The following is a 14,371-nucleotide window of genomic DNA, read 5'->3' as shown; positions in this document are numbered from 1 at the left end:
TCCTTAGCGAAGATATACGCGATGTTTCCGTGGCTTCTTCGTTCGAACTGCCGATGCAATTATCAGCCTAGAATCCCAGAAAACACTTCTGGTTCGTAAACGTGCAAAGTAGGTGACTGCTTATGAGAAATCATTTGTGCGCAAACGTGAATTTTGAGCATTCCGAGTAGCGGGTACGGGGTATAAACTTGCGTATACGCTACACACTCCGGTGGGACATAACACGGACAGAAAACGTGGAGTAAGTTAAACAAACAAAGGGAAAAGAGTCGTGCGAACACAAGACCAACAAACACGAACAGCTACCCGGCTTTAAAATGTCTTTTCCTTAAACTGTTCCACGTATCTCTGAATAAGCGGCAGCCTATAAACTCGTAAAGAGGCGATGGATCCCGAGCATGCACCAACCCAATAGACTATCACGTGTTCCATAAAGGACGTCCCCAAACATCCGTACTTCAAGGCGGTGGCCAAGGCGGGATTAAAGTAGCCGCCAGAATAATCAAACGCTGAAATCAACGTGAAAATAAACGAGCCTTCATCGCGAACAATGTCGATTCTTCGCGCTTAAATAAAAAATTTCATTCGTGCCGTAACGTCGCGTGCGTCCACGACGTTTTCACTATACTTTTACTCTACACTTGTAAAGAAAATAAATAAATTCACACATACACCATATACCAATATCCTTCATGAAATGATTTCCAGTTTAAATTGAACAAACCTGCGATTACTAATGTTGTTCCAATGAAGGAGTCGAGAATGACGCTGAACCTAGCATTTATCTCGCTTAATCCACGGGAAACTACCCTGTATATGCAAGTAGCCACGCATTCGATAAACGCTCCGAATATTACAGGCACCTTAAAAATAGAAGAAGAAACAATTACATTGCGTTTAATTGCGAGAAGAGAGATTACGCTTACCTGCAGATCAGTAGTGCAATCCTCGAACGCTTTGTTCTTGTGGGTCGAAACAATTTCGAGGGCCCAAAGTAACTGGACGTATCTAAAAACGAAGAGGCCGCCGACAAGCTCGGCCCAAATCAAGAGGAAGGCGTCGCGAGCCGTCTTCGTTCCTTCCACAAAGTCCTCGAGGTGCGTGTACGGGCAAGCGGTCGCGTCACCCCAGTTCAGGGACCACCAAATCGTCAGCACGAATAAATACACGCCATACATAGAGACACCCCAATTTTCCGCAACTAAGGTTCATTATGTTTTTCACAAATGAAATTCAAGCTATTTCTACCGGGAAAATATAACATTCCTGCGATACGTTCGTTAATCTATTTGCCCAAAGCGTGCTTGCATCGCGAGTAATTGCCAGTGAAACCTCGATTATCCGAAACGAATGTAGCACATGTTATACGAATAATTGCATTTTTGATAATCGGGGCTTCACTGTGTACAACAAAATGTAATTCAACTGGTGAACTAAAATAATGCAAGATTATTCGATTAGAATTCGTTTCAAGCCTGAGCGTTCAATTGTACGACAAACGCTGTTTTTCGAGGCCACCGCGACCTCGGTCGCGAGCAACCAAAAGTTAATACGTTCTTTAAACTTACTTATTATCAATTCGAAGCATGCTCCGCAAAGTTCACCGGTAGCAATGCCTTCTAAAAATAGGGACCTTATAAATGGATCCCGTATGTAATAGTTGGTGTATCTTCTCATCCAATAAGCTATGAGACTTGTAAGAACAATGTACAATGTAGAGACAGCTAAGGCAATTATTGTTGCAGCCATGGTGTTGATTGTATACTTTCAAGCCCAATGGTACTACTAGATGGAAACTAAAAAATTAACGGAACCTCGAATAAACATTTGCCATGTTTGATGAAGAAATCATAACACTATCTGCTTTTAGCACTTCTTGGACCATGCGATAAAAAAAAGTTGAGATTAATCTATCGTGTTCTTTTCTTTCTAAATTATCAATTATTCTTTCGCTTTAATTGCAATGGCTCATAGCAACGAAATACATGTTTGTGTATTGTTATACTTTTAAGTGAAAAAAAAGAACAAAGTAGTACCGAAATACAGTTAACTTTAAGCATGTAAATCATCATATATTATTGTCACAATGTAGGTACAGAATGCAGGTAACGGAAAGCTAAAACGAGGCTGTTATGCAACTGAATAGAACTATGGTTTCAAATGATTATTGTGACGCGTGAAATATAACGTAAACTTACGTGTCTATCATCGAATCGCATATGCTGTTGTCATTTCTTTTCAGAGAAACGTTGACGGACTACTTATACACGCTATTTTCTCGAGCCTTTCCTTACTCTCGCACACTGCAAGATTTTACTTAGCAGTTATTTAAAACAACTGAGTGTAATTGAATATATACATAGGCATGAATATGTCGCGTGGCTTTAAATAACTTAGTTTCCCAAATTACCTCCTTGGTCATCAACATCGCGTTAGATATCGACTATTTATCAATATAATTTTGATACGATACGCAGGATAACATTCAATTGTTTTTTCATGATTATGAACGCCATAATTACGTTATAAGTATACGATTATTATAACTAATTAAACAACACCTGTTCGGCTGATTTATATTTATATAAATCATGGTATCATTATTTTGCTTTACATTTCAGAGGTCAAAGAACGCAACATCGTGTTTGCAAAGGTAAATATATATATGAATAAATGCCACAAAACTTCGGTTCATTCTTACAATCATACGAAAATAATCTGATTTCAATTAATAATTAAATAAGATTCTTGTAAGTTTTAAATCTGTAACATTTACCTGCTTTCAAACGATTTAGAATAGCGGCGATAGTATGCTTTACAGAGTTGGTTGACTTGCATTATAATGAAACGAATGGTTGTAGAAAGGAAGCACGCATTAAACGCTTAAGCAATCAGCAGTTACATTAAAAGCAATCGTTGCCTACATTCGAGAACAGATTTAAAGTATATGTAAGAACGCAAGAACATAATAACATAACTTTTTCATTTGTTAGAATAGTACAAAACAAATTGAAATTTCAACGTATACTGTTATGATTGGATGTTTTTATTTGTTTTATGAAGTATTAACTACATTTATTACATAAGTAAATGATTTCATGTTTGTTTTTGAATGTGGGCTAATTTTATCATTATAAAAAAGAAAGTAACATTTATTTACAAGAATCAAATGACTCTCCTTTGTGCTTTTTGGCCATCTGAGAGTCATCTTGATTCTCTGTTCTTAACATTAACCTGGGAATTCGTTTCGATTTTAAATAGGACATTGTTTCGCTTGACGATCTGAAATAGGAATTAATTGTAATAAAATCGTTACATTTAGGCTATATTACATAGGCTTATTTCACGTATAATATATAGTAATATATACTCCACATTTTAACAAAAAAAAAAAAATATGTTCATTTACCTTGAATGAGGTGTTTTAGTTTCAGTCAACATTTCTGTTGAATTGCTTTCAGATGAACTAGAGATTGTACACGGAGTGTAAGGAATGATCTGGTACGTAGTTCTACTAATTATTTCTGTAGACGAGTCAGTACTTTCCGTTTGATTTGGCATATTATTACTAATACGATTTTCTCCATCTGACGTAGACTTTTTTTTACCTTCTACATCTGTTTTTATAGATTTTATGTCTACGTTATTTTCAGCCTTAGGTTTTAGTTTACCATCTTGTGTAGGAAAGTTCACAACGGGTATTGTAATATTTTTGTCTCCTTTGGTTGCATTCATTAACTTAATTAGCAGTTTCGATAATTCTTCCCTTTTTCTTGTTACCACAATCTCTTCAAACCAATTTTTTAATGTCTTTATCGGCAAAGTATAATCTTTAATCGGATTCTAGAATAAATATTTATTACCAAACATTCTTTCACCGTAGAACATTTTTCGTTACGTAGACCACCGAGTAGAATGTCTACTGACTTCACTTTTGGCTACTGAGAATCAGTACGATAAACGGCATTACTATCTGTGACAAGTTCTTTGCGCTACAAACTGTAGTATTGCAATCATATTTCAAATGTGATCAGATCGCCATGTCACAGATGGGAAGATCGTTTGTCGTATTCTCTTGGGCAATGTATATGTAAATATATAAGCAATATAAAAGTATGAAAAATGAACTTACTTTAAAGAAGCTTTCCACATATTGCAACACGTATAATCCGCAATCAGTAAAATTTGATTGCTGAGGAACTTTTAACGATGCCCCTTTAATGGTATCCTTTGAAAATATTTTTTCACTTCCCATCTTTGCAACATACTCACAACTTAAGTAATCCCTTAACGTAGCTACTACACGCGCTCTACTTGCACCCGCCAGAGAATCAAATATTAATATGCAAGGTCTATAAAAGAAGTAGAATCAAAATACATACAAATTACATATCGTGCTTAAGGCAAAACAATTCGTTTAGAAACGTGTACAAATACTTACACTTTAACAGTATCTTCTTTCTGTGGCACGTTTTGTTCCGTTTTCGGAGATAAACTTTTTTCTTCTGCAGTTTCCTGCTCATCCTTAAAATTAAAAGCGATCACCGATATATAACGTTTCATAGTTTGTAATTAACTTGTACACATTTGCGCAAAAGTTCACATTTTATATAGTGGTATACGATTATAATTTACATAGATCATAACGAACTTACATCATCATCGCTGTCCATTTCCATTTCTTCATCATCTCCTTCGGCTTCATCTCTTTCTGAACCATCGTCACCTTGATCTATAGTTATAGTAGTTGTCACTGGTGAATAAATTGTAGTTCCAATTGTTACAACTTGAAGTTTTACTTCTTTCAGTTTTTTACTTTTTTGCACAGTCTTACGAACATTGTTTTCTTCAGATCGTTTACGTTGCGTAAAAACTTCACCCACCAGTCCAGGAAAACAAATAATAGCCAGAAACCAATGAGCGCTACAACATTTTTGTACACAAAATAAATGTATTTTGAAGCCACCTTCTTTAAATAACAATGCAAAAAAAGACCAAGTAAAAACTGCTTACTGTTCATTTATAGGAATTATAATAAAATCTTTTTCGAATATGTTAACATTTTTCGTCCATTTTTGTACTCTTGCGTGTCTCTTGGCAGCGGGTGACGGGGGCACGTTACTTTCAACTGCTTGAGTATGCGGACTTGTCAATCGTTTATAAAAATACGAACTAAATACATGAGTTCTTCGTTGATCAGATTCTGATAAAACTTCCAACGTTAAATATTTTAGATAGAAGTCTATAATTACATCGTTCAAAAATTGATCTTCTCCGAGACACAAATAATCCTCAGTATTAATAGCTATACCACCTTTTGCAGGCGGTGGGGGATATACAGTTATTCTGAAAATAACAAATTCAATGTCACACAATTTTACAAACACATGAAGAATTTAATACATTTTTAATTAAAAAGGAAATATATAAATTTGTTTCCTACGTTTGTATACCACCATTGGCATTTGAATTGGTTGTGGTTCCCGTTTGGTTCTCTTTCTTCGATAAACTTTGAATTTGCAGACTCTGAAAAATTATTTAATTATAATTAAGACACTGATAATAATCAATCTATATACTTATCAACAATACATATCCCATACATCTTTAGGGGATGCTCGTACAAGGATGTCATTTGCTTCTTTCGAACTTAATTCTTCTAACAAACGTCTTCGCTTAAACAAATTTTTTAGCACAATTTTTGATTCCTCCGTTAATTTCTCTGGCAATAAAGTTATCCGTTTATGCGTATGATCTGTAAATAAAAACGAATATAACATTTTTACATTTTCGTTTCACTCATGATGTAAGTTATAATGGCTTCCAAATCTGGTACCTTTTCCAGCAGGATCGTAGTAAGGTCCTTTCGGATCTTGCATTCCTAACAGTTCGCGAATCATAGCTCCTGTATTAGTAGAGGTATAAAAGAAAAGGACTGGCATTGCTTTACCAAAATGAATTAGTACTTTAACTATATCTTGAATCTTAACGTCTAATGTTACAAATGTTTTATCTGTAATAAATATAAATATTTTTGCATAAACAAATACTCTTATTATGTATATTATTTTTACCGTTATATAGTAATTAATAAAACAATTACCATCCTCCAATAAAGGTACACCAAGTCTGACTCCATTTTGCGAAATTACTACTCTCTCCCGAGGAATATATTTATAAGAACCTATCCTTACTGTCCGACACAATATAGAAGTATGCGGTGGATAAATAGAATTATCTAAAAAAATAATTATTTATCATTTTATATAAAATTCGATAGTATTCATCGTATTATATATTTAAAATTTAATGAATTGAAATTAACAAATTTTATAAAATACCTTTCATCGCATCGTCACTGTCCATGTTATAATCAGTACTTGTGTTAGGAGTAGAATTATTGGTGATCACTGGTTCTTTCTCGAGGATGGTCGCCATTTCTTCGCTATAATTATTACTTTCACTTACAGATATATGGTTACTAGAGCCTCCTGATTTTTTAGTTTTGCCTTCTTCTTCTTCGTCAGAAGAGATCGTTAAACATTCTGAATAAGAAATAATATATTTAAAATAATTAATCTTGTCATGTTTTATTTTAAATACTTTACTCCGTATATCTAATATATACACAAACTTATACAAGATAACATTGAATAATATCAAATTGTTTTTTCTACCTGGTTCCTTATGAATAGGCCTTGATCTTGAACCACCCCTTCCTCTGCCTCTTCCACGTTTGTATACAGATCCGTCTCGTTCCAACTTTTCTAGTTTCGCTGAGGAATTTCTTTCGTTGTTCTTCTTGTAAAAAGTCTAAAAAAATGAACTTATTGATATAAACTTGAAAATTTATATCGCAAAAACAGTTTATAGTAGAATCCCTCTCCCTAGTAGTACTTCACTTAACTAATTCAAACTGAGTTTGTCTAATACTTACATCAACAGATATCATTGTTTCTTTCTTCTCTTGTATGCCCATTGTCATTGGTATGGTCTTTACATCTTTTGGTAATTTTCTTTTGCATCTTAGACACCGATTGAAGTCCATAGAGCTGAAGCCACAGTGAGAACAAACAGCCAACATTCCTTCAATGTATATAGGTTCCTGTACATAAACATATTAAAAGTATTGAATACAAAGCATCCTTACTGAATACAAGGTCATATACAATTGGTCGGTTAGTGATTCTACATACAAGAATAAGGACATTCTTTTTTATTTAAAGCTACTACTATTATTTATATCAAATTATGATTACTTTGTTATAGTTTCATTGAAGTATTTTTACAAATCGTATTATTATATGTTATGTTTATACCCTTTGTTATTAAGTATTTCTCTTTTACATTAATAAAAATGTTCACAAACATTTTATAATTATGTAAATTATGATTATACTTATTAATTTGTTGTTATTGTTAAGAAATGTGTATTAATATATTTTATTTTTTGTACATTAGAATTAAGTTAATTTTCAGAATAAATTATTTTTTAGAATTTTAATTCTGATTAAACATCTTATTAAGCATGTTATTTTTGTTAATGTTAATTTTATTATAGCAGTTAAATATATTTAATGTTTATTTTTATGTTAATGTTTATTATTAAAAACATAAAAAAATGCGGCAAATTAAATAAACCAAAATAAATTTTTATAATGAAAGGAATTACTAAAAACTATCAGACAAAGAAAAAAGTACTTACCTCATTTTGTTGTACAGGATTACTATTTTCATCTGGTGAACTAAAACATATAATATAATATTTTAATATTTCTTTACTTTATGTCTAAATTTAAATTATAGAGACATATTTTAAGAACTGTACCTATGAGAGTTATCTAAATTACTGGCAGAATTATCTTGAGAACTATCGTTATCACTCATCTCGTGTGATGAAATTGCACCAGGTCCTGCTTCTACAATGTAATTTATACCGAGAGTAGGATCAGAAACTAATGAAACGCTTGTCTTTCCACAAAATACGATATTTGCCTAAAAATACAAATATTTTTATATATAGCTAACCATTTGTAGACAACTTCTTGTAGTAATTACTGATGTACCTGTTCTAATAAATCTTGAACAGTGCAATCTTCATTTGGTATATTAAATGTAATTAATCTTTGTTCACCGCTTGAAAGCATAACTAACATTTTCGCAGTATTCCCTTGTATTTGATGTTGGATTTTAGTAGCAGCTGGATTATGAATAACCTTTTCATGTATGGCAATACTTTCGGATACGACATTTTGAGAGTCAGTTGGCGATGAAAAGTTCTGTTGGTTTGTTGAACCTTTCTCAGAAGGTGATGTAGATTCTAAAGATTCGACATCCATACTGTTACACACACTTTGAGGCGGAGATGAAGATGGCGATTTTATCTCGTACTGTGATTTTTGCGGCGTACTCGGTTTTTGTAATGATAAATGTGGCGGGGATGTCATTTGCTTTTGTTGAACTGAATTTATTGTAGTTGTTTGTTGCCGTTGTGTAGGATTATTTAATGAACCCTGCATCGATCGTGATGCAACATTGGATGCTTGCTGTGCATTACTTCCTTGCAATCTCTGTTCATTTTGCACTTGTCTTTGATTTTGCATTTGTTTTAATCTTGCCTGTTCCATTTTAGGCTGTTGCACTTTTAAGGAACTTTTCGGCAAGGTAGGTGCTTGAGGTCTAGTGTGAACTGTGCTTAAAGAAGTATGTATTTGTGTTGAAATCTGTGTCACATTCTGTCCAATGGGACTAACTGTTTTATTACAAAATGAAGGTACAGATGTTCTGATATTAGACACATTAGCATTCGTCGTCTGACTTTCAGTGCTATTGGTCACATTCACCCTTTCAAGAGTGGATGATGTTCCAGTTTGTACACTATTTGCTGAAAGTTGATTTCTGTCTTGATATGACCTAAGTGGTTTCCTTTTTAAAGGTCCAGTGTTTAACGGAGATAATTCACAAGATCCATGTAGGAGATTCTAAAAATAGATGTATATATATATGTCGTTATTAAACATAGTCTTTTTATATATAAAACTACTTTGGATGTTTACCACCTACTTGCGAAGAATTATTTTGATTTTCATTTAAATTGGCAGTTTGAGTTTTCTCTGATATTAATGCACCTTGTTTTGAAACTGCATTTACGTTAATACTATTTTCTTGCATTTTTATCCATTGTATTTGTTGTCCACCATTATTACAACTTATAAATGTCTTAGAACCTAAATAAAAAAATAATTATTTTAATTCATTGAACTACAAAGAAATTATACAATTCTATTAAATTCACCTTTATTATCCACAATGTTTACAATATTCCCTTCAACAGTATTGGCATTCACTGTAGTTTTTAATATACCTTGAGAAGTTAATTCATTTGTATTTGGTTTGATTATAAAAAGGTTTTGTCTGAAAATAAAAAGCATATTACGTTTATAAGTTATAATATAAGAAAACTGTAAATGACAAATATTCTAATAAACAAAATAAGCTACTTTCTACATTATTTTTACTTATTAATGTGCAGTAACAATTTAGCTGTTTGTGAATAACATGATTTTTCCATCACCTTTGCTGTACAGTATGTAAATGTAGTTTTATCGAAATGTAATAAACTTCAATATCAATATCTATGAATAAACAGTAACACAGCTCTTTCATGAAATTTTTATCCTAAGTTAGGAATATCATAAAATATCAGTAACAAGTATTTCTTCATATTAAATCAACTAAATTTGTGTTACACTTGTGAGTGAAAAACATGAGGAAAAAAGGGTGCATTGATATATTTATGATTTTATTCTACAATACTACAAAACTACAGACTTGATTAAGATGTTTTAATGATTGAACAAATATTATTCTAATTACAGATTTTGCAAATTAGAAAAATATTTCATTAAAATATATAAATAATAAATTTATGATTTTTAATACAGTTTTGATATTATAACTTGTTACATTCGTTTTTTTTTAATGATGCTGTATAGAGGCACATATAAAGATTAATACATAGATGTAATATAATATTTTCACTGAATTGAAACTTTTAAAAATATTGCTGTTATATTTAAACAATTAATTGTAACAGCTAGGAAATTAAAAATGTATAAATATTTGTAAAAATAATTTAAGCGAAACAAACTTAAAACACACAGAAGTTTAATATATTATATATGCAGATATGCAGCAAATACTGCTGTATAATAAAATAAATTAAAAAATATAGCACATAATGTTGTTTTTCTTTCTACTTATGTCGCAATTACTTAAAAAAATATTTAATTTATTAACATACATCATATTTGGTACTTAAAGCTAATTAATTGCTTTCTTTTAAAAGTGTCCCATCATATTATAATTGTATGATACTAAAGAATGTTAACAAATCATTAACACATTTGATGAATGACTAAAATAATTACACTTACTTCTGATTCACTAAATGAATGGAATAGGATTAACAATGTATATCCATATTTTATATGATCACATAAGTTTGCTGTAATTATTTCAATTATTCAAATAAAATATTTGTTGACTAAGTCAATTAGAAATCTTGTTAATAAATAGAGGACTTCTTTGAGGCACATATGTGCATTATATTCAGTGTAAAATATAAACAGTGCACTCTATTGTTTCTAATAATTCTATTAATGGAAAGATTTTTAATTCCTCTAATATTCATTATATTTTTACACACACAGTTAGAAGACTACTTTAAGAAGTATTTATTAATGTATTTGTCTTTCTATATAGTATGACAAATTGGATAATAAACATCTGTGGTAACTTGGATAATGATAGAATTAATTTTTATTCTAAACACATTACTATATACATGAAATTATATAAATCTATGTGCAAAATTATTTGCGTTTAAAACATTTCAAATGTTTAATAACAATAATATAGCCTACTAAGGTACATATACTTTTGAAATATATAAAAAGCTGTTTTTATAATTTCTAACATACTAAATATTGAGTTTTAATAACCAGTACCACATATACCTATACACTCTTTTTTCCTCAAGTATTTAATACTTTTCTGTATTCATACAAATTTATCGATGTGTGTGAGTGTGTATGTGTATATGTATTTACACAATTTTAAACAAAATATCACACTGCTACTTGAATATTTGAATAATTGAAATGCATGCGCACAAATTACCCTTGTTCCAATCGCGTTGCAGAGATTGGATTCCCTAAATTAATTTGTTGCGAAAATATTGCTTGCCCGCTGTTTTGTGGTGCAGTGGTACAAGTCAAAAATTGTTGTGAACTGTTACCACCGTTATTTATATCTTCGACAACTAATTGTACACTTTGCCCGTCAACAGAGCAAATTCTCTGTACTTCTTCAAGCGTTAATGTACCACTAGCATCGGTCATAAAATTATAATACTGTGCCATAGTATTCAAGACTTAAATGCTTGGAAATATGATTTTTTTTTGGCAATCAATTTGGACTGAACTGATCGATATTGCTATTATACTGGATGACACCAATCCATCAATATCATATTTGTAGAACGATGGTTTATTATCTGCACAATGAAACCTATTAAAAGTAATTTAAGATTACTTCTGTTTTTTAATATGTTTTTGTGTCTGAGTTAGAATTTATCATTTATAGGAGCAAAAAAAGAAGATAGAAATATGTAAATAGACCTTACAAACTAAAATGAATTATAGTCCATTAAAATAAAGTAAATAAACATCATTTAATGTATTTACAACTTTCACATTCTATGTATAAGTACACATTGCATTAAATTTATGTGAAACTTTTATTTGTTTCTAAACAGAAAAGAATAGTAATTTAGTGTAAAAATGTTAAACATAGCTAAGATAAAAACAATTGTAACAGTTACATGTTAGTTCAAAATAAACAGTTGCATACTTGTGAAAAAATAATTTATTCGCATATTAATTGTAGATCATTTATACCAAACTAATTTGCAATTTATATTTATCATATATTTCAATTACATTTCATGTATATTCTCATCAGTGTTTAAAATAAATGCACCTTGAAAACTAAAGGAAAGTCTCGTTAAGCTACAAAATTGTAATGTTAATAAATATAAGCATAATTTATTTTATTAGGGAAATAGACATAAAGTAAAAGTTTGAACTTCTTAAGTAGTCTTCTACAGATAATTTTTTACACATTGCACAAAAACATCCTGAGAATCACGCTATAATTAAAAACTAAATCTAAACATAAATATCTTTATTGCATAAAATTTTAATAATGATTGAAAAGTTTGAAAATCTTTTGCGTAACATGTGCTTCAAAGATCACAAATTTTAATTAGACCTTTATCTTTAACGTAATAAAACTGCAATTTGACATAAACTGCAGAATAATTAATAGTGATAATATTCTAATGAAGTTCCCTACAAATGAAGCAATTTTTCTATGATGTGATGCATGCAAAGTTTTAGTAATAAAAGGATTTACATCATATTCAAGTAAAATTAAAATATCAGGAGCTCAATGTATATAAACTTGTATATATAATAAACTTTTAAATTTCACAGATTACTAAAACTGCAATATTTCATGTTATTGAGATACGTCCCATCATTGAGCATGTAATACGTATTCCCACATGAATGTGAATAATTTTTATTAAAAGTTTAAATGTAATATAATACTGAAAATGCACTGTTTATTATAATCAGAAAGAAAGAACATTATACTACAATAATTCTAAAGAGCCAAAATGTAACAAACTTCTTTTGCATACCGATACTACTAAATAATTAAATATAGAAATTACTATATAATATTTCAATTTATTATTAATTACCTCTTTTACATAATTATAATAATATGTTCTATAATATTATAAGTTTCTTTCATAAGCTACTTTCATATTCTGCTGTTGAACATTACTTTTTTAATTAACTATACAGTAACAATCCTAGAATTAATAATCATAAAATTACAATGAAAAGTATTTATGTAAAATTATATTAAAATAATTAAATATGGAAGGAAAAAACAGTAAAAAGAAAAGACAAAGAGAGATGAAACAATGATAAAATGTAGTAATATTATGATTAAAATTTGTCTTTAACATGTTTCATTATTAGTCGTTTTTAAAGGATTAATAGTTTTATTAATCATTATTTAACGCAATAATAATATGTGTGTGTATTAAATGTGCATCCCACAACTACTGTGGACATCAGCTGGTTTAAAACATAAAACCCATATATTATAATTGATGAGATAGAGAAATCTTTTTAAAGATTGGTTCAGCTTTTATTATGCATGTGATATAAATTGTGATATTATATATTTTGTAATAATTATGATTGTATATATTACTATAATTAGTAATATTATTATTGTGCACGTGTATTGTAGCTTTTTGAGAATCTAAGAAAGACAGGGGTATAGATTTTAAACAAGTCAGATGTGAGAAATATTTAAATCTCACGCAATCATAACCTAGAAACCGAAGAAAGAAGACAATCTCTATCTCTCGTAATTGTTGGAAAATCGAAACTATCAAATAAAAATAGAGACACACGCATTTAACATACATATTTTATCACAAATTAAAAGATATACTTGTAATTCAGCGATGAAACGTGCAAAATAAATGATGGCAGAATTGTTTGAGCATTATCATAACCTTATTTCAGAGGTTCCAGAGGTCTGTTTTACGTAAAAATTGTGATGAAATAATAAGAGCAAAATTTAAATAACACTATATTATAAAGCGGCTTTATTGTCAATTTCATGTAGAAAACATGCGGAATTACCGACTTGAATATGAACCGACGTCTAGTGCACACATTACAAATTTTTTATTAAACTGACAACCGTGATACTTACAGTCGTTTGTGCGAGAAGAACTAAATACACAATCCCGAATTTAGCAGTAGTAAGTATTCCTTGGATCGTATTACAATTATTTCGTTATACTTCGCGTAAGTAAATAACAACTCCAATTCGCCATTTTACGTTACCGTTTACGTGAGAGAATCGCGAAGCAACCGATAGCCCGCAAAAGATTACGCCACTGCGTCACTGAAATACAGTTTCCGGCTCCGGTTTTCTAAGATGTTAACGGCGCGAAATTTGATATATCGTGGCACCGTTGCAATATTTATAAAACAGCAGCAATCTAATATACTTCTGACTTAAGTTAATTAGTTAACAAAGGATTAGTTAATATCTTACTCACTTCATACTTATATAGTGGTACTAATAATGAATACAGCTAACAATGTGTTTTCTATATTTCGTTCATTCAAATTTTCGAATTTCATTCTGAATTTCTAAAACTGTGTTATGTAATATTATAATTTAACACTGATAATCTTTATTCTCTTATATT

At 30.4% G+C, this 14,371-nt stretch overlaps 3 protein-coding genes across 6 annotated transcripts in view; 1 reads left to right on the top strand and 2 right to left on the bottom strand.

Moving 5' to 3' along the window:
• The window catches only part of P5cr (Pyrroline 5-carboyxlate reductase), a 192,715-nt gene that overhangs the window by 173,131 nt on the left and 5,213 nt on the right, over positions 1-14,371 (top strand). The window lies entirely within an intron of this gene.
• On the bottom strand, positions 5-2,350 carry Aqp (aquaporin). The gene is made up of 5 exons (XM_076910541.1): positions 2,199-2,350; positions 1,569-1,796; positions 927-1,201; positions 725-863; positions 5-509 (listed from the first exon to the last, which is right to left on the bottom strand). Exons 2-5 carry the CDS (start codon positions 1,747-1,749, stop codon positions 313-315), a joined length of 792 nt encoding a protein of 263 aa, XP_076766656.1. The 5' UTR covers positions 1,750-1,796; positions 2,199-2,350; the 3' UTR covers positions 5-312.
• Positions 3,026-14,043, bottom strand: LOC143433253 (uncharacterized). 4 transcript variants are annotated; one of them, XM_076910537.1, is made up of 20 exons: positions 13,867-14,043; positions 11,182-11,571; positions 9,296-9,414; positions 9,064-9,227; positions 8,067-8,981; positions 7,829-7,995; positions 7,706-7,745; positions 6,938-7,105; positions 6,678-6,813; positions 6,342-6,545; positions 6,104-6,238; positions 5,837-6,013; positions 5,604-5,755; positions 5,444-5,526; positions 5,014-5,346; positions 4,656-4,923; positions 4,442-4,524; positions 4,133-4,352; positions 3,410-3,843; positions 3,026-3,282 (listed from the first exon to the last, which is right to left on the bottom strand). In XM_076910537.1, the coding sequence occupies exons 2-20, from the start codon at positions 11,421-11,423 to the stop codon at positions 3,153-3,155; spliced, it is 4,170 nt and encodes a 1,389-aa protein (XP_076766652.1). In that variant the 5' UTR covers positions 11,424-11,571; positions 13,867-14,043; the 3' UTR covers positions 3,026-3,152. The 4 variants fall into 4 exon arrangements, with proteins under 4 accessions (XP_076766652.1, XP_076766653.1, XP_076766654.1 ...); XM_076910538.1 differs by having other exon boundaries at positions 4,442-4,515; XM_076910539.1 differs by having other exon boundaries at positions 11,248-11,571.

This window comes from Xylocopa sonorina, chromosome 2 (genome assembly GCF_050948175.1).
Source record: "Xylocopa sonorina isolate GNS202 chromosome 2, iyXylSono1_principal, whole genome shotgun sequence".
Lineage (NCBI taxonomy): Eukaryota > Metazoa > Arthropoda > Insecta > Hymenoptera > Apidae > Xylocopa > Xylocopa sonorina.
Note: the sequence above shows the minus strand (reverse complement) of the source record. Positions and strands in the feature narration are given on the sequence as shown.

Excerpts from the sequence above, each read along its gene's own strand:
- Aqp (XM_076910541.1), bottom strand. The coding sequence starts at position 1,749 with ATGGCTGCAACAATAATTGCCTTAGCTGTCTCTACATTGTACATTGTT. Across the intron at positions 864-926 it reads ATTGCACTACTGATCTGCAG|GTGCCTGTAATATTCGGAGC; the intron begins GTAAGCGTAATC and ends TCTATTTTTAAG. Across the intron at positions 510-724 it reads AACAACATTAGTAATCGCAG|CGTTTGATTATTCTGGCGGC; the intron begins GTTTGTTCAATT and ends CGTTGATTTCAG.
- LOC143433253 (XM_076910537.1), bottom strand. The coding sequence starts at position 11,423 with ATGGCACAGTATTATAATTTTATGACCGATGCTAGTGGTACATTAACG. Across the intron at positions 9,228-9,295 it reads AAACATTGTGGATAATAAAG|GTTCTAAGACATTTATAAGT; the intron begins GTGAATTTAATA and ends TTTTTTATTTAG. Across the intron at positions 7,996-8,066 it reads TTCAAGATTTATTAGAACAG|GCAAATATCGTATTTTGTGG; the intron begins GTACATCAGTAA and ends TTGTATTTTTAG.